General features: G+C 44.2%; 1 protein-coding gene across 2 annotated transcripts in view; it reads right to left on the bottom strand.

Annotated features, from left to right (window-relative positions):
* CFI (complement factor I) overlaps positions 1-20828 on the bottom strand; it is a 224335-nt gene that overhangs the window by 168073 nt on the left and 35434 nt on the right. The window contains exon 2 of one of the 2 annotated variants that reach the window (XM_069241054.1): positions 3787-3873. The exons of the other annotated variant lie outside the window; for it this stretch is intronic. Within the exon in view, the coding sequence (XP_069097155.1) occupies positions 3787-3873 (87 nt within the window). The remainder of the gene's footprint in view (positions 1-3786; positions 3874-20828) is intronic. 2 annotated transcript variants of the gene reach the window in all.

The raw sequence follows: 20828 nt of genomic DNA, 5'->3' as shown, positions 1-20828 counted from the left end.
CATAAGAAAGTTGAAAATTATCCGCATTTACTATGAATCATTTGTGAGGCAGGATTGTTTTAGTAAAGAAGGAATACCTGGGTAAAATCAGGTTTGACTGAAAGAAACTCATTTGTTGCCTTTCCGTATTATAAGGTTGCTATCTACTGACTCCTGATGAAGATCCGCTCAGATGTATAAAACAACCACGCAAATTCAGAGGGTTGAAACGTCAATGAAATTATATCCACCTGTAGTGAATTTCCATGGTTTGGGCCCATATTGATAAATTAAATAAATAGGCCCAACAATTAAGTAGAGACTAGATACATTTATATATTGGACAGACTTATGTTTAAGCACATTCCCTTGATTTGTGTTTTTGATTTGTAGTATGTTTTTTTGTCTATGTTTTAATTTTATTCTACTTTATGAACACTTCCACATCATTGCACTGTTTGTAGCTCCCACGTTTACATTTAATGCTACTTATTTATGTTTCAATTAGAACATTGTAATGTTGGGAGCTCCATTGAAAACAGCGGAGAGCTCCAGGCTTCTAATGGCCAGTAGAAGCCCGGAATGCCAACATTCCAATGTTTTTGTTCACAACAGTTGCTGTGAACAAAGGCATCAGGGAGCCCGAGGGGATTCCAATCCCCTCAGGCTCCCTGAAGCCTTTGTTTTATTTATTAGAACATTCTGCCGTCTAGTGGCAGAATGTTCTAATAGCCTTATAGCCCTCCGTAGCTGGGCTATACTGGCATTAAAGACTAACTCCCTTGATAAAGCTGGAGTGGGGCTTTAATGGCCAGTATAGCCTGCTACGGTGGCCTATAAGGCTATAATAAATGTTGTTAAGCAAGTATGACAGACCTATGTGTTTTTTGATCCATGACTTTGGACTTCGCGCATAGAAGAAATTAATTTGCCCATTGTATGAGTGACAGGAACTGAATATTATACTCAGGTTCTGAGGAACACAGGGTTACCCCATTGATGAGTATTGTACCATCCCTGTGATGGCAGCAAGTCCTAGTGGGTTGCAAATTTTGACCTATCTCATTAACTTGCATAAAGTAGGTCTATTTGAGTTTCATTAGAAATCGCTAATGAAATGCAATTGGGTTTCATACATTAGGAATAGCGATTTCCTAATTGCGATTCACATTAAATCGCAATTAGGAAATCGTTATTCCTAATTTTTGTACATCTGCCCCTACGCTCTTTAGTGAGTTTGTCTGAAGCTAATAATTATGTAAATTGTCCTCAAAATCTACTGCTTTGCAACAATTTTCTAAAACTTTTCGTAGGATATTAAGGTTCGCCTGGAATAGAAAAAAAAAATACTTGAATGATTCATTCAGAATCCTTGGATTTTTTTGCTATTTTGTAGAAACACCTGTTTTAAAATGTACCATTTGTCCCAGGTGTTTTCAACTTGTCAACGGGGGTTTATCGAATGTCTATCTGGTTCTCTTTGCTCGTACCATTAAACCTGGAAGATAATTTACACTCCCACTAATTTCAAAGTCCATTCACCTTCACTGCAAAATAATGTAGTACTGTGCGTTTGTCTACACAATTAACATTGTCAGCCACAATGGTCGCTCAATATATTGAGAAATCTTCCTTCTACAGAACTTCTGTGGTGCTTCAAAGTGCATGGTGAATCACCCTCAATGAATGAAAGTCATCAGTGGAGAATACTCTAAAGTACGCACTACAACTTTAGAAGAAGAAATAAATTAATAGAGCACAATACAGAAACGTCTGAACAATTTGCCTTGCCCAGACCAAACAGAATGAGTAGAAGACGGGGCTGGGAAGTAATAGTTGGAAGTAACAGTAAACTAGCAGCACTGTGTTATTGTTCACATGTATGAGAAATGATACAGATGACACACTAGTTGACTGCCAAATGGTGTTGAATGCATGCTCATCTCAGCTGGTAATAAGCAGTGATGTATAAATGAGAGGCGGTAAATTTGAAGGGGCAAATAAACATGGCGTTTATGACTGTGAAGTAGAAAACCTGAAATACAACTTCACATACTCATAAAAGACATTCTAAAGCAAAAGGATGTAGGCTTATAGATCAGTTCGTAATCAGTCAGAAGAGCAAGTAGGTTTAATCTTCTTGGGGGAAGACAATGTTTGAGGAAACATTAAGAAAAAATCCACTGTAACCACAAACAAAAACTGAAGTTAAAGTCTCTGAATGACAGGACGAACAAAGCTATGTAGCCTGACTAAAGATGGAAGAAGTTGTGAGGATCCTAATTCCTAGTTACAACAACAACGGTGTAAACCTTTGCCTGCGCTATAGTAGTGATCAAAGTGAACAAATGAAGATGGCAAATGATTGAGAGCATCGAATCACAACAGGGTGCAGGGGCATGCAGGAAAGCAATAATTAAGCCCTCAGAACACGGAAGTGTGTTATGGAAGAAAAGGCCTCACACACTAGTAGTATCATGCTCATCACCAGCAACCTCTCCCCACTCGGGTAGGACAATGCCACCTGGGGGGGAACTCGATGTCCGGGGATGGAGTTCTTAGATAAATTAAACTGGATAGTGATGGGGATCCAGACAGAGTTAAACATTCCTTTTGGTACCCAGGTTATCACCTTTATTAACTTGGGACCATAGGTATAATTAAAACCTTTGAGGGCTGGTATATGAAAACAATGACTCATGCCATCCCTTCAGACCAACATGTTTCTGCCCTTTCTAAAGGTCTAATAGGTCCTGGGCATTAACCAGGGCCAAAAGGATCCGGGAAACTAGGCCTAATCCTAATTACCAAGTAAAAGAAGGAAAGAACAGGTAATTCCTACCTTAATAAGCAGGTACACTACTAATTGTACCAAGCAACTAGCCTCGTGGTCTGGGGGATGGAGTCCTTTATAGTCATACTTTCGTCAAGGGGATGCTGTGCCGGCAAATCTAATGGTATTCAGCCCAGCTCCCAGCTGCAGTGGTCGGGAGTGACAATGTTCTTGAAGTCAGAAGAAGAGTTCATCAGAGAACAAGATGTGGTGGAGCTGGCAGGTTCAACTAGTAATGCAGAAACACATTTTTGGCGCATGCCATGCAACATCACAGGCAATGTGGGACCACATTTTTCAATCAAAGATCTTTGAGAAAAGCTGATGAAATAGCCAACTGAAACCCCCTTCAAGCCCCCAGTTGATATGGCCCAGCAGATTGATGTTGAAAGTCCAGAGACTGCTATTATTAGAAAACGTTTGTGGTGAATGTTACTGGAGTGATCCTGAGTATGGTTCAATTTTGGTGCACATTCGGGCATTATCTGCTATTTCGTTCATGAAAGGAAATATAGGATTTACTGTTCATCGTCTTACCCCTTACCTCTTTCACCTAAGTCATGTTTTCATTTTTTTTTCTCCCTGCTGTCTTCGCTTCCCTTTCTTGCTCTTCTCATATCCTCTTTGTTCTGTTTCTACCCTTCCATCTGTGGACACTCCCATGTGCGGGAAGATAAGAAACGTCTCTGTTCTTTTGCTGGAACCTTGGTAGGTGAACATTCTTTTGAGGAATACTATAGGGGTACATTGTTGAAGCTGGATACTTGTTCTATTATATACCTCAAATGCTAAAACTATTATGTTTACTCTTGAGTCCTTTGGCTTTATTATATATGTCCAAAGCTAGTTCATGGCTTGCCCTCTTTACTGCGGCTCATGCTTGTCCTTGCAGTGCCACAGAATGAAAATAGTCCAGGTTGACTATTGCTAAGTCTTGAGCGAATATCCCCTTTACCCAACATTTGAAAACTCACTGTATTTATGTCTTCTTCGTCCCCCTCCACTTCTGTGTCATGCTGCTGGTGGCTCTCTTTAACTTCAGCTGTTTCATTATTTCCTATCTAAACAAAAACAGAATATTAATAGGACACTAAAGACATGCTCAGTTCTCTCTTTGTAAAGTATTCTGATGCCCAGGTGGGGCTTGTTCACAATATATACAAGTGTAAAATAAATTAATAAATAAATATTGGGGTTCAGTTTATGAATGGTACAGCTTAATATGTACTTTTGGCCAGGGAGAAAGGTCCTGCACCCAGCATTAAAAAAAAATGGCACAGATTAACTGTTTAACCTGCGGTCTCTTCGGGATGGATATCATAAAATGGCTCTTCATTTGAACAATTGCATGTCAGGTAGGACATGTAACACTGGAGCAGGCTTTTATTGGGAGGTCTACGGCACCACAAAGAGTTATAAGGCTATATTAGATCAATGGAAAGTTGTGGAAGTGGGAGACTCAACTAGTAATGAAGACACACATTTTGAACATGCCATGCAACATGGCCGACAGTGTGGGTGCACAGGTGTCTACTAATGATCTTTGAGATGATAAAATAGCCAACTGCAATCCACCCTGTTGATACGGCCCAGCAAACTGGTGTTGAAAGTCCAGAATCTGAGAAGGTCAGAAAACAATCTAGGATTACAAAACCTTCATGGTGAATGTTACAGGAGACACTGCACATTGTTGAAATTTGGTGGATGTTCTGGCTCAATCTGCTTTTTGTTCAAAAAGGAAAATGTGTGATATACTATTAATGATCTTGTCCCTTTACTCTTTTACCTAAGTTATGTGTACATTTATTTTCTTCTCCCTAGTCTCTTTACTTCCCTTTCTTGCTCTTCTCATATCTTATTTGTCCTAGTTCTACTCTTTCTTCCTCTGACACACCCTCATATGGAAAGATACAAAACGTCTCTGTCCTTTTCCTGGAACCTTTGCAGGTGAACTTTCTTATAAGGCATATTCTGGGACTAGATTGATGAAGCAGGAGACTTGTTCTACTATGTATCTAAATATGTAAACTATCATAATTACTTTAGAGTCCTTTGACTTTAATATATTTAATTTATTTGAGCTCATGCTTGTCCTGGCAGTGCCACAGAATGAACGTGGTCCACATGGACTATTGTTAAGTCTTGAGGGGATATCCCTGCTCCCCCACAATTTGAACACTCTGGGGGTCATTCTGACCCCGGCGGTCTCAGACCGCCGGGGCCAGGGTCGGCGGGAGCACCGGCGACAGACCGGCGGTGCCCCGCAGGGCATTCTGACCGCGGCGCTTTGGCCGCGGTCAGTGCAGGAAAACCGGCGGTCTCCCGCCGGTTTTCCGCTGCCCGTCAGAATCCTCCAAGGCGGCGCAGCAAGCTGCGCCGCCTTGGGGATTCTGAAAACCCCCTACCGCCATCCTGTTCCTGGCGGTTCGCCCGCCAGGAACAGGATGGCGGTAGGGGGTGTCGCGGGGCCCCTGGGGGCCCCTGCAGTGCCCATGCCAATGGCATGGGCACTGCAGGGGCCCCCGTAAGAGGGCCCCGCTTGTATTTCACTGTCTGCATAGCAGACAGTGAAATACGCGACGGGTGCAGTAGCACCCGTCGCACCTTCCCAGTCCGCCGGCTCGAATACGAGCCGGCTTCATGGTGGGAAGGTCGTTTTCCCCTGGGCTGGCGGGCGGCCTTTTGAAGGCCGCCCGCCAGCCCAGGGGAAAACTCAAAATACCCCGACCGCGGTACGGTATTTTGGCGGCTCCCGCCGGGCGCGCGGTGACCGCGTCCGGCGGGAGTCAGAATGACCCCCTCTGTCTCCTGCTGCTGAGGGTGGCTCTGTTCACCTCCAGATGTTTCATTCTTTCCTATCTAAAGACAAACAGAATATTATTAGGACACATGCTCAGCTCGCCCTTTGTTAAGTGTTATCATGCCCTGGTGAGCCTGGTTCATGCTATATAAAAAGTTAAATAAATAAAATATATATTGGGTTGGGTTTCCGTTCGTTAATGATACAGATATGTACATATGGCCTCTGAGAAGGGGCCTGCACCCAACATTCAAACAAAATGTTGGAGATGCACAGCCCAACCTGTGCTCTCTTGGGGGATCACTGCAATACAATACTATTCCTTTGAACAATTTCCAGTCAGTTGAGAACACTGATAATCTTTTTTAATGAAATTCAGCAATTAGTCTTTTCAGGGAGTCCAGGTTTTTAGCCATATTGGTTGAGGAAATCTGTGGGGTTATTCATGGCCCATTCTCTACAAAAATATTGTTGATTTTGTCCATCACAACTTTGCCTGCGAAGCCAAGGTTTGAGGAGGATGTAACTGAACTCTCATGAATGTATGTGGCCAGTTAAAGAGCGATGCTCAGCAAGTCAGCTCATAATGCCTTACGTGGAGGGCTTGCTAAATATCAGAGCCCAGCATCTCTGACGATATTTAGAAACACAAGTGTATGTGGTGAATCCTGTATGCAAGCTCTATGAGGCCAGAGACCATTTGTAAACAACCATTGACCGTAGCAGACCTGTCCACCACACCAGAAAATGAGTGCTCTTAACAACAACAGCAGTAACTGTAACTATATGGTGCTTCACAACACAAATTTACTGTTTCTAAGTGTTGTAAGTAGCGCTATATTACTATCACAAAGTTCATTACCTCTCAATTTACTGACAGCTGAAGAATGGAAGGCTGAATTGGCCTTCCATCTTTCTATGTAGCAATTGATGCAGATGCAAATGTCTATGCAGTTGTTCCATTCTTGATTTAAGTAGCAAATTAGAAACGTTTATCTAAGTAAAATAAACTCAGCGTTTGCAAGGGGAGTTTTGTTATGGATCCGCCCTGGGGTGCCCTTCCAGGTGCTGCACAAGATCATAGACAAGGATGGGAGATATGTAATAGTCGCATGGAGATTAGAAGGAAGGGTGATAGCCATTAGTGGAATATACGCTCCAAACCAAGATCAAGGGAAATTCCTCAACAAAGTATCACGGGACATAGGCCCACTCATGACGGGCCCCAAAATAATCGGGGTGACTAATTGCATAGCTAACATTGAATTGGATAGGTCGCACCCACCTCTCACACAATCACCGATATGCAAAACTGCCTTGTTATTCAAAAATTGGCAACTACAATGGCACCTCAAAGACTGCTGGAGACAACTCAAACCACACATCAGAGATTACTCATACTATTCAGCTGTACATGCCTTACATGTTAGGCTGGACACCCTCTTGGTGTCGCCAGAAGTGCACAATACGGTGATGACAGCTGAATATCTCAGTCGCACCATATCAGATCACAATCCCCTGATGCTCTCATTAGCCTGGAGTGGGGAAAGACCCTTAATACCAACCTGGAGTCTAAGGGCGGATGCTCTGGAAGAAGCATTTAAACAAATCCTACATAAAAACATTGAGGACTTCTTCAAACAAAATGCAGGAACTGCCTCCTCCAGATCCACCGAGTGGGAAACATTCAAAGTAGTCACTAGGGGTCAATGCATTAGCGAAAATATGGGAGTCCGGAAAGTGTTAGAAATAGAAATAGAACTCAAGTGGCTCGAAGACGCCCTTAGAGATCTCAAACGTAATCACCCTACACAACCTGATCTGTCCCCTTTACTACTCGAAACTAGAAATAAGATAACTGAGGCGAATATTAGACTGTCTCGCTTTGATTTTGAGCAGGCAGCATGCAGAAGGGGATAAGTCGGGTGCCCTATTAGCCTGGCTCGCCAGACCCTATACACAACAAACGGTCGTGGTGGAGATTGAAGACACCCCAGGTAATAATGTTTACGGGCAACGGGAGATAAACACGAGCTTCCTTAACTATTATTCAGCATTGTATGCACCCCCTGTTGATATAATTACTGAGACGCAGATACGAGAGTTGGAAGCCCTCGCCCTTCCTAAGTTGGGAGCTGAGGACTGCGTGACACAGGCAACACCTATTTCAATTGCAGAAATCAAATCAGCAATTCAAGGCATGGAGAGGGGCAAGGTGGCGACTCCCAGTAGAGTTTTATCGTAGTTTCCAGGACTTACTAGCTCCACAACTCTGTATACTTTACGCAGAAGCATGGAATAATAATAATCTACCTCGGTCGACCTCTGAGGCCATAATGATTCCATTATTGAAACCCGATAAGCCCCCCTACGATGTCCGATCGTACCGTCCATTATCCATGCTCAACCTTGATTCCAAAATACTTAGCAGAGTGTTAGCGGATAGGCTACTACCCCATATGATCTCACTGATCCATCAAGATCAATCCGGTTTTATTCCCTCACGCAGCACTGCACAAAATATCAGACGCCTGCTCTCAATCCTTCACAATATACCACTAGCTACACCACACGCGGCGATCATATCGGTGGACATCGAAAAAGCATTTGATAGCTAGAGGTGGGACTATCTGGAACAGATAATGCTACAGATGGGACTCGGAGAGGGCTTCGTCCGTTGGACGAGACTTCTATACACCAATCCCACAGCACGAGTCTGAACGGGTCGTAATGTATCTGACTCTTTCCCCACAGGTAGAGGCACCAGACAGGGCTGTCCTTTATCACCTCTTCTTTTCGCGGTAGCAGTAGAACCACTTGCTCAAACGGCCAGAACCGGAGACTACTATAAGGGTATTTTGATTAATCGCTGGACGCATCATATTACTCTTTACTTTTTCATGAGAACTTGGAAGTGGGGCTACCAGGAGCAATGGATATGTTAGAAACATATGGAGTAACATCCGATCTCTGCATTAATTGGAAAATATCCTCTATCTTCTCAGCAATTAAAAACACCAAAGAACCCACAGATACCAGAGGCCTGCTCTGGACCCCGAATACATTTAAATATTTAGGAGTTAATATATACCACACCACAGAAGACCTGTTGGAAGGTAACATACATAGAAAACTTAGAGGGATCCGAGCAAGTATGCAGTTCTAGAAGACACTCCCCCTGACAGTCTCTGGAAGAGTCGCCCTGCTTAAAATGATAGTTTTGCCCAGACTTCTCTACTATTTTTCTACTATCCCAATTTTGATTCCAAAAATGGTATTCAAAAACATATAATCCATGGTCACGAGCTTCATTTGGGGAACGAGTAGACATAGAATAGCGTTGCACACTCTCCAGAGACCTACCACTGAGGGGGGCATGGCAGTCCCAGACCTTGAGATCTACTACTGGGCAGGCCAATTGCAATGGTTGGCAAAATTAATTACAGAACCCCCAGCGCCTAAGAACTTGCAGATTCCGCTGAACGGCCCACTAGCACAAATCCTGGGCATCTTACTGAACCCCAAAAAGCAGAATCGACCTCTTCCTATGGATTGGGAACCAACCAGGCATTGCTGGGAGCAGTACCTAAAGCGCACCCGAATTGCGACACCATACGCACCTGAGGCCCCCATAACATGCCTGGCACACTCCATAGGAAACCATATAATAATAGGCATTGCTAAACTAAAGGCATATTATATTACAAAATTGGGTGACCTGTTTAGTAATGGGAGAATATGTACCTACGCAGAATTACAAGAACAGTTTGCCCTTCCACCAGGAATGTTCCTCATACATAGCGCAATAACTAGAGCTATTAATAAGAAATGGAGAGCGGGCACACTAGAACCATCTACTCATGAGGGTTGCAACCTTGTATGCTCAATTGGGCAACAAAAAGGAGTGATTTCAGGTATATATAAATCCCTGCTGAACAGCACATGTTTACCCCTTAAACAAGCTTAAAACCAAGTGGCAGGCAGAGCTGGAGACTGTCATAGAAGACGAACAATGGACCAGGATAACCTCCCATATATACACCGTGTCGAGAAACGCAAGATTTAAATTAATAAATTTGTATATATACCATAGAGCCTACCTAACTCCTCTAATGATAACTAAAAGTTATGGTGCGACTAACTCATGCTGTCCTCGTTGCACTGAGCCAGCAGCAGGTCTACTACACATGTTGTGGAGCTGTCCTCTGCTGGAAGACTACTGGGTAGTGATCTTTAGGAAAATCTCCTCTTGTACTGGGAGAACCTTACCCCCCTCTCCAATAGTGGCAGTATTGGGAGGGTTTGCCCGCCCCTCGGCTCACAAAATAGCCTACAGGTTCATTGACCTTGCCTTGATTCTAGCTAGAAGAGAGATAACCTCACACTGGAAGAACGCGATGGGCCCACAAGTGACTAAGTGGCAAAATGCAGTGAAAAAATGGGCAGAGGCTGAGGGAAAGGTGCTGAGGAAAGAAACTATACAAGGGCAAAGACCCAGTGAAAATGTTACACAATGGAATGCGATCCTGGAGAATTTGAGAACTGCTGATGCCCCCTTATCAGAAGAAGGGAACACCACTTCGGAATCTGAAACCGAACAGTCCTCTACACCTTTAACCTAGAACACTGCACGTTTGTGAAGTATGCTTTGATTTCGAGAATTGCAGATTTATGATCCGATACAAATGAATCTTGTTCAAGATGTGGGGAGGAGGGAATCTATACAATGTTGGGGTTTTTCTTTCTAAACAGCATTACATTACTGAGTGTCTGTTATTGCACTAATATAAAAGCAATAGAAGATATCATTCAAACAAAATCTAAGTAAAATAAAATACCAAAGCAAACAGGAGGTTGTTGAGCTCCATCAGCTCAAAAAGTAAAGTTGTATAGTGATACTGGTAAAAAACAGACAATCATAGACCCGTAGTGAAACATCAACATAGTGTAAAAACTATAGGACTGTTAAAGCCGGCAGATACACTATCGACCAGCCAAACAGTACACAATTCTTTTTTATTGAACAAGGTATTAACTTTGCAGGTAGCTCTTCAAAAAGACCCCTGCCTTCATCTACGTATTGCAAAGATATTGCCTCCGTATTTTAAAGCTATTTACCCCAGTGGTAGAAGTAAGCCATATCTGAGCCCTTCTAAGAAGCCTTTTCCTTCATTAAACTTCACCCTCCTCTGCTGTAGTTTCCCTCAGTGACAGTGTATACAGTTCAACAGCTAATAAACAACCAAATATTTATTTCCCATTATTTGATCAAAGTTCTGCCACTGTTATCTGTGAGCATGCCCATTTTTTTCTCATAACATCAATAAAGTCATCAAGGTCTGCCTCAAACAGGGATTGGCTACAAGTACATTAAATTCAGGCAGAGGTACACAGCTCCTAAAGACATTAATGATAGATCCTCCTGCAGCTACAAAATGTAACAACCTTGCCCAACCTCCCTTAGCTTACAGATGATGGAAAGAGATATTTCATTAAATGTGCAAGACTATGTGAAAGGCTTTGGTCAGGATTTGCCTACAAATACGCATGGATGCCATCCTATAAGACATCAAAAAATAGCTTTTATGGAGGTTAAGGAACCTGGGCGGACTTCTCCAATAACATTTCTCTGAAGCCTTTGACACCAGAACCCACCTTATCTTGGTTCATATTCTCGCACACCATGAAGGCTTTATCAAAATGTCTATTTCCTGGCTCAAAACATTTTCAGTAAGTGGTTGACTCTTAAGACATCCCTAGAGTTATTGTTAGTCTGAGAAGCTGACAGTCGGGGCGCCTAGCATTAACTTGCCAGTTTTTCCTGCTCCTGCAACTCTCTGGGATTGTGGAATTAAGACTAGTAAACCCATTCTTACCTATACAAACTCATAACCTCATTACAAGTAGCCTCCTATAGAGTGTATGGATGATACAAGAGGTATGGAATTTCTAATCCTGGAATTTCTGAACCTGGATTACGTCCCCATTGCTAAGTGTTCTAAGTTCAAAACTATGTGCATGTGTCACAGCTCTTTCTTCAAGAGGAGACTTATCTATTTGCAACATCGCCAAATTTTCTTCTACCCTTCTTGCACATTGTGCTCTGCCTCCACTAATCATCTGGAGATCCTGTGTTGGTGGAAACTCCTCTGTATAGCTAAGTACTGCAATCAGCTGACTCTGCTGCAGCATCTTCAACCTAATCATCACCATTCCATTAAGATCTCACAAGTTGTTTTTTTCTGTCCGTTTCGAAATGGCTTCTCTGGCTCAGGTTTGTCACATAGCCAGGACACCTTTCTAGGTAAGAGGGCATTATAGAAATTCTAATCAGTCAATCGATGCAAAAGACCCTCCTTTGATGTAATTATACTGTAAGACATTTCCTACCATTTGATTAGTGAGAACCCAAATGCATGGTATGCAGTTGGTAGTCGACTTGATCTTCTGTTCTTGCTGTTAATGATATCTTCCTCATATTCATCTATAACTTGAGGATTTCATTGTTCTTTTTTGTTATTAAATCCCAGTTTGAGATCTAGTTAGCATGAAAACAGATCTTTATAAATTCATCCAAAGATTAAAACTTTGACTGTTTTTTTGCAGATAAACCACATAAATCAAAAACTATGGCACTGTACCCCATAAAGAGTGATCTAACAATAGAAGATTTAAAGGACATACATTTCCTGACCACTCTTTCAGAACCCAAAACTGCACACAGCACAACCATGGACCTACAAGCAACAGCAGAGGAACTAGGACTCATTACCTCCCACACATGCAAAACTAAGTTCACAGCCTTTAGGACAACTTACCACCAGGGAACTCAATTGATCTATTCTATACAGCAGTTCAAAAGGGCTTGGAAAAGCAGTACAAAAAATATACATCTGAGAGCAAATACTTACTGTAGCGTCTTCCCCAGCCTTGGTACCCGCCAATGACTAGTTCACACACAGAGCTGTAAATCACACATCTTTATTCTTCTGTGTGTACCTGGGAACTCCAACATTCTAAACCAAGCTTTCATTCTATTCTATTCTAGCGATTATGTCACACTGATACAGAATCTGTTGGGAGACAGAAAGGTTCTGTTCTAAATCGTGTAAGACGCTGCACTTACCATCCAATCTCACTAACGAACAACAAAAGGCAATATTTGAATTATGATACAATCCAGAAATAACCATCAAGGAGGCAATGTTGTGATTCTCCACACAGAAGATTATCTGAAGTGAGTTAACCGACAAATAGATGACATTACCTGCTAAAATAAACTACCAAGGAATCCTACTTTGGACACTCAGAAAAGGTCATTAGACTTTCTTGACATATGGCACAATAAAGGCTTAATTACCACTGAACACAAACATTACCTTTACATAAAACACCCTGAGATGGTCAGTATGTACATTTTTCCAAAAATCCATACGCGAGCACTCCCTCCAAAAGGCAGACCCATTATATCAGGTGACGTAGTTTTGCTGCAAAGATTTTAGTGCCAGCTTGCGTCATTTCACAACGCCAGCAGGGCACCATATTTATTAGATGGCGCAAGGCTGCGCTAAACTTGGGCTAGCGTCTTCAAGAAAGGCGCTAGGGGGGTGGGGATGGCGGTAGAGAAGGAGGGGGTTGTGCGTCAGAAAATGACGCTAGCCAGGTTAGACGCAAAAAAAATGCCTCTAACCAGACTAGCGCCATTTCCTGGTGCACAACCACCTAAAACGTGACTCCTGTCTTAAAAAGACAGGAGTCATGCCCACCACCCCAATGGCCAGCATAGGGGACAAGTGTCCCCTGGGCATGGGCATTGCACCCCGTGCCATGCAGGAGGCACCAAGTTAGGGCCTCTGATGAAAAAAATAAAATATAGAAAAAAATACTTACCTGGACTTACCTGGGATGGAGTCCCACATGGAAATTGGTCCACAGGTCCCCTAACACCTAGTCTGACCCAGGCATTAAATAATGGTGCTAAGAAAGTTTAGCACCATTATTTACCCCTCCTCCCACCCGTGCGTCATTGTAGCATGGGGGGATAAATATGGGGCTAGTACCATTTTTTGGATGGGAATGCCTACCTTGCATCTCATTGACGCAAGATAGGTTCAATCATCCAAAAAATGGTGCAAACTCCTATATTTTGACGTTAGACATGTCTAGACATGTCTAACGTCTAAATATGCAGTTAAGTTTGCACCAAATTGGTATATAAAATGCTGCAAATGCAGCGCAAAAAAAGTATAGCTATGGGCCTTAGCGTTTGGCAGATGAGGTACTTTGTGGCAAACACATCGGAGTACCTGTCCACCAAACTCTCGGTTGGCCTGTCTCTTTTAGAGACAGGCAGACCATAAGCTTTTTTTTTTTGTGTTGTATTTATTTATTATTAATTTCACCATATTACACAGTTTACAGAAAATATTCTATTATTTTGTTCCATTCCTATTTCCGATCGTATCTTCTCTTAGCGTAAGCGACAGTTACAGGTATAAATTCTGTGGTTCAGTATTAATATACATATCCGCTTTCTTTAAACCGTGCATGCGGGTATTTACATTTCTAAATCTCAATTATCTTCATCCATGTTATTTGCCAAAGCAGTGACAGTTCTCATATAACAATACAAATACAAACAGAAGTTCGTTTGGCGTTTCATTAGAACAGTCTTTTTAAACAAAACAAAAAAAAAGACAAGAACCCATTCACTCCATGATGTTCTTGTTATGTAGCCCTATTATAGTAGCAGTCGGTCTCAATACTAGTCAGATGGCCTAATAGTCTTCTCCTCGAGTCTCTCAAAGGTGTACTGCTAGTCGTTGAGGAATATAAGTCGCAATGTTTCGTAATAATAATTGGAGATGGTCAGGGGTGGGGAGAGAAGAGTAGGAATTCACTGAGAAATATAAGGAGAGGCCATGATTAGGATGGGGTGTAAGAATAAAAATAGGAATAGGGGTGTGGGGAGGGGCAAAAATATAAATCAGGAAGGGGATGGGAGAGGGAATAGGAAAAGAAAACAGGGAAGAAAAAAGCAGAGGAAAAGAAAAAACATACATATGGATTATGTTAATATCCATGATATCAGATAAATAAAAAGAACAATAATAAAATAACAACAATAATAATAGTGACCGAGGGTGGGGTCGTATATATTCAAAAAGGAAATTATTGTAATGACAGTGTCAGCATGAGGGAGATAGAGAAAAGTTACAGAGCATTGTGGGGCATGGGGCGGGACAGCGAGATGGGCGATGGCAATATGTCGCTAAGGATCGGAATGAAGATAGAGATATGAGTTATAGCGAAAGGCCAGTGGATAATGGGTTTACCGTGAGTTAGGTGGTAGCTTCCTACCGGGGAGCCCGCCTGAGTTCTGGAAGAAAGGCGTGATAAGTATGGGAGGGGGTGGCTGCGTAAGGCATGATATCGGGAATGACATATTCCCGCTGTGTGGTGTGGTGTAGAGTTCTTTGAGGGGGATCTAGTCCTGGGGTCCCGAGAGGAAGGGTGACCAGGTCTGGAGAAACACCTCTGTTCTATCCTGTAGACTATAAATAAGTCGTTCATGTGTGGCTGCTTGGTACATTGCTACCAACCATTCGTCATGGGAGGGACCAGTCGCTGCACTCCAATGTCTAAGGACGCATAGTTTGGCCGTTGCTAGCGCGGTGTGTAGTAGTCTGCTTTGTGTTCGTGAAACCTTGTAGAGTTCTCCAGTATCGTGTAGCAATAAGAGAGATGGGGTAAGAAGTGGTGGGAGAGGTAGAGCTTCCCGAAGGGTATTTCCCACTGACTGCCAGAAAGGTTGTATGGCCGGGCAATCGTGTAGAATGTGAAGTAAGTCACAGTGCGAGTGCGGGCATCTCCAGCAGTTTGCATGGGGAAGAAGTCTTGCCGTATGTAGTTTCTGTGGGGTCCAGTACCAGTCATGTAGGGTCTTAATGAGACAGAATTTTAGGCGAGCCTCACGTGTTCCGCGATCTCTGGCTTCAATCAAATCAACCCAGTCCTCTAGGTCATACTCGGTTCGTAGGCGCGTCTGCCATTTATTCTTAAGGGAGGTCAGCAGTGGGAGTGAGAAAAGATGACGATTCAACAATGTCTGAAGTCCTGATACCACTCCTTTCAGTTGTCCCCAAGTTTCCAGATAATTTAATACAGGAGAGCGTGGGAGTTGTCGGGGATGGGAACCTAATCTTTGTATCAGACAATGCCAGAGTTGGAGGTAGCGCCATGAGTAACATTCCGGGAGATTGAATTCCACCTGGAGATCCCTGAATGTTTTCCAGGTATCCCCTAATATAAGTTGGTCTACTCGCATGATACCTTGTTGGCACCAGTCCTTCCAGATAATGATTTTCCCCCCAATCTGGAACCCTTTGTTGCCCCATAGTGGAGTCTGTCATGTAAATGAGGGTCTATTTTGAGGAATCGGTGTACCCGTTGCCAGGTTTTCCTCATGGCTCCTATCATGGGGTTAGTGGTTCGGGGGGGCCATTGGCCCGCATCGTAGAGTATCTGGAGGCCATAGGGGGCTCCTGTAAGTGCTCGTTCTACTTCCACCCACAACGGCGGATCTCTTGCATTCAGGAGTGGGAGGACCATTTGTGAGAGGTGTAATGCGTAAGCATAATGTTCAACCGAGGGGAGATTTAGTCAGCCACACTCACGTCGGGCTAATAGGGTGGTTCTGGGTAGTCGCGGGCGCATGGATCCCCAGGCAAAAGTGTGGATACAGCGGTCTATCTCTCATAGCACAGGTAAGGGGACCTGCAGAGGGATCATACCTAGGACATATAGAACCTTGGTAAGGTCACCATCTGCACCGCTTGTACCCTTCCCCACATGGAGAGGCCTAGTTGGCTCCACTTCTCAAAATCCCATTTCATAGCACTGAGCAGTGGGTCTAGATTATCTGTTACTACGTTAACCAGCCCTGTATTTATATCAATACCTAGGTATCGTAGTCGGGATTGTTTCCATTTGACCGGTAGTCCTTGTATGGATGAGCTAACTGTGACTGGGGAAAGTGGTAGAGCTTCACTTTTATCCCAATTGATTCAGTATCCTGATATGTATTCAAATTCCGTTAGAATCTCTCACAAAGCAGTAATGGAGTTGGGTAAATTGGTGAGGGTAAGTAGGATGTCATCCGCATATAGGTATATGTCTCGCCTCGTGCTTTGTGATATGATAGGTTGGCTATTGCCTGTTGTATCTCTACCTTACTAATGCCTCCTTCTAAAAGTGCGCTGCCCTCATCTGAGAGGCGGGGTATTTGTGTCCTCTATAGGAAGGCGTCTAGTCGGGTAGTATCCCCAGATGTTTCTGAGGTGTACAGGGCTTGGTAGTATCGACCGAATTCCTCCACGATCTCCTGGGGTTGCGTGATGAGCGTGTTATCTTGGGTGCGCAGGGCTGGTATGGCCAGTGCTGTTTCTCGTTGAGGTAGCTGGGCAGCTAACAAGCGGCCTGCTTTCTCTCCGTGCTCGTAGTGTCGTCCCTTCAACCTTTGTAGAGCATATTCTGTCTGTGAGGTACAAAGAGAATTAAGCTCCATTTTGGCCTGTTCCAGGTAACGGCGGTTGAGGGGGTTGGTTGCCTTGTATATTTCTTTGTGGCCTGGGTTATTTTATCTTCTAGCGTGCGCTGCTGAGCCCTTCTATGTGCATTGGAGATGGCTGCATCTCTCATTAGCTGCCCTCTAATAGTTGCTTTCGCCCCGCCCCAGAGAAGTTGTGGTGAGGTTACTGAGCCCCTATTATCGTTCAGGTATGTGGCAATATGAGTCTTGAGTTGTTCCTTCCCTTTTGGGGATCTCTATCTGGGGTTAGGGAGGCGCCAGGGTTTGCGGCCGGGCGTAATCATCCCAAGTTCAAGGGTTATTAATACCGGGGAATGATCTGAGGTTAAGTAAGAAATAGTCTAGCCGTGATTGGGTCCTGTGGACCGAGGAGACAAAGGTATATTCCTTATTGGAGGGATGAGAAAGGTGCCAGCAGTCTATTAAGCCATGTTCTGAGAGGATGTATTTTAGCATGGCTCTATCTGCGTTGTTGCCCATATCAAGACCACTTGATCCGACTAATATAGCATTTTGGACTATGTTCCAATCCCCCCCCCAAGAATATATTGTGAGGTGCCTATCTGTGTCAGTAAGCGATTAAGAGAGAGGAAGAAAGAGCGCTTGGAGCTGGTGGGGGTGTACATTGAGCCTACACAAATTGTGGAGGATCCTACCACTAGCTTGGCTAGGACGTATCGTCCCTCCGGGTCATGCCATGTCTTAATTATCGGAATTGCAGTGAGCAACGAAGAAGTATTGCCACTCCACATCTCCTTCCTGTTCCCTGTGTACCTTCCAGTGTGGGTGGTGTTCCGCTGTATAATGCCTTTCCCACCCAGTCCCTGCGCAGCTTCTCTGATTCCGCCAGGGAGAGATGTGTTTCCTGTAGCAGGGTGATGTCGGCATGTTTGGAGCGGAGATAAGACAGTATCTTTTGTTGTTTAATATAGTGGGTCATACCGTGCACATTCCAGGAAAGAACTGTGAGTGGGGTTGTCGATTCCATGGATGCAGGGTGTGTCATGGTTTACGGTGTGCTGGATGTGTTAAGGTCCGTGAGCTAGGTCTAAGAAGTGGATGAGGGCAAGCCTAAGATGTAAGCAACAAAGGTTTCTGTTTAAATAGGTTGTGGAAGGGGGATGTAGGAAGGGGGTGATGTAAAAAAAAAATACTGAAAAGGACCCCGTCAGTCACGAAAAGCGGGATAGTTAAGAAAGAGAGGAGGAAGGTAAGGGGAGGTAGAGCAAAGTGCTTAGGAAAGCAAACAGTGATTACTACGTGGATGTGAACTGGGGTAGAGGTGGGAACAAAAGCGGGTCTAGAATACCGCAATAAAACAAGGGAGTAAATAATAATAATAATAAATAAATAAAAAAGATAAGAGAGAGGTATTGGTCGAGGTGAGTAAACACTCACTACTAAAACCTTCTAACCTGCGGGTCTTAACCTGTAAGGACCGGGCGCCGGGAAGGTATTATATCATTGGGACGTAATGAGGGAGCACATGCTTTGTTCATAGTTTTGTGAGACCTCCTAGGGGGCCCCCCAGTCATGTGAGCGTGCAGGTGGGTGTGTAGAGAGCTGAGGGGTCATAGTACGGGCACGGGGCAGGCGTTGGGGCCTAAAAAGGGGGGGAAGGGCCCGGGAGTGGCGAGTCATGGGATATGTTGTAATAGGTATTCCGTACTTGCTAATTGTTAAATTATTGTAGATCATAGAAACTTGCAGTATATTATGATATATGGTGCTGAGTTCCGTGTGATTGTCCGTGAGTGCGTTCCGCGGGGCAGTCCAGGAGCCGCCGCAAACGGGGGCGCACAGGCCTGTAGGGCTGTGCTAATCTTATTACTCCCTTCAAGATGATTAATATGATTAGTATGTGAGGGGGGGATTTGCTATGATGTTCGACGGGAGTGCCTTCAGTGATTCGCCCTCAGTAGAGTTAGGGGCGTGGTGCTATCTGTTAGAGTTGTCTGCAGGCTCTCCTAGGGGGGTGGTGGGGTTCGCCTGGGAGGTGATATTAGCACTGATGAGCGGGGAATGCTTGGGCAGAGAGTACTGAATGTTCTGCCAGTCCGCTCTTGGTATGGGGAGGGGAGGGAGACAGTAGCTGGTAGTAGAGTGACTTCCCCAGTGAATTACATGTATGATATATAGTATTTGGGACGATACGGTGCGGGGGAGCGCAATGTGTGTTTTCATGTTTGTGTACGCCTGCCTTAGGGGGACACACAAATGGTTTAGATATGGCCATGTTGGGAACCCCCTGCCAGGGAGGTTGGGGGTCATTATTGGTGTGTTACCCATTGAACAGAAAAGTTGTTCTTGGTATGTTTTTTCTCCCCCTATTTCTATCTTTTCCTTGTTTTTTAAACCCCCACCTCTGTTCTCCCCCATCCTCCCCTTCCCCTCCCAGCCCTGCATCGGGATACGGGTTGACCTGACTACTGTGGTGGAGCTGGCAGTCAATGAATGTGGTTTTTCCTATACGTTACATTGCATTAAGCAGCATTTAGTGGGCGTGTTTCTGGCAGTTCCCCTCCCTCCTCTAAACAATCAACAGATAGAGCAGGTGAGCTCGTCACTTAGCTGTCCGAAGGTAAAGGATAACTGGTCTAGGAGCAGGTTTGGGTCCCCGATTCGTCTGTTCCACTGTGGCATTAGTGTTCTGCATGGTGATCATCTGGTGGGGGCTTCAAGGGGGAGCGGCATTTGTCTCTGCCCGCATCCTGTGTGTGATCAATTACTGCTTGGAGGATGTGTTCACGAGCGTCTTGTGACTTTGGGGGTCGGTCATACATTCGGCCTCTTTTTTGTGAAGAGGGGCACTGAAACTGAGGCCATGGAGATGGTGGGCTGAGAGCAGTCTCTGTATGTGGCGATGTGGATTCCAGATGTCCGGGGGTGGTGTCCATGGATTGCGAGGTCAAGTTGTTCAAGTAAGCGCTGAGGTCCTCGGGTCAGTGAAATCTCTGGATGTGCCGTGATATGTGATCCACATACGTGCCAACTCAAAAAGGCCATACTTGATGTCCATGGATCTTAGTTGTGGGCGAAGAGCAAGAAATGCTCTTCTCCTGTCATTCGTTATCCTCGAGAAGTCTGCTGCCACTCTAATTTCATGTCCATTCAGTGATACCGGTCTTTGCGTTTTGGCTGTAGAGATAACCTGGCGGGCTTGTTCATGGCGCAAGAAACATGCAATAATAGGGTGTGGTTTATTTGCAGACGCTTTATGCGGGGGCAATTCTGTGTACCCTCTGGAATTCTGGAGGCGCTGAAAACTCTATACTGAAGTGGTCAGTCAGAAGCGAGCTAAGGAAGGTTTTGATGTCGGATCCTTCTTTTTGTTCTGGGATACCGAAAAAGCATACATTGTCTCTACGACTTTGGTCCTCCGGGTCAGTGAGTTTTGCTCTGAGTGACCTTAGATCCTCTTCCTGATCTGGGATTGCCGCTACACGGTCTTCCACTGCCGATAGACGTTGGTCCAGGTTGGTTACTGTCTCTCTGAAGCCAGCTATTTCAGCACGGATTGAGTAAGAGGCTAATGTGAGATCTGTTATTTTTAGGTGCATAACCTCTAGACGCCGACCAGTTGAGACAATCTCTTGAAATATGCGATCTGTGGCTTCTAGCAGGGG

The sequence above is a fragment of the Pleurodeles waltl genome, chromosome 1_2, assembly GCF_031143425.1.
Source record: "Pleurodeles waltl isolate 20211129_DDA chromosome 1_2, aPleWal1.hap1.20221129, whole genome shotgun sequence".
Classification (NCBI taxonomy): domain Eukaryota; kingdom Metazoa; phylum Chordata; class Amphibia; order Caudata; family Salamandridae; genus Pleurodeles; species Pleurodeles waltl.
Note: the sequence above shows the minus strand (reverse complement) of the source record. Positions and strands in the feature narration are given on the sequence as shown.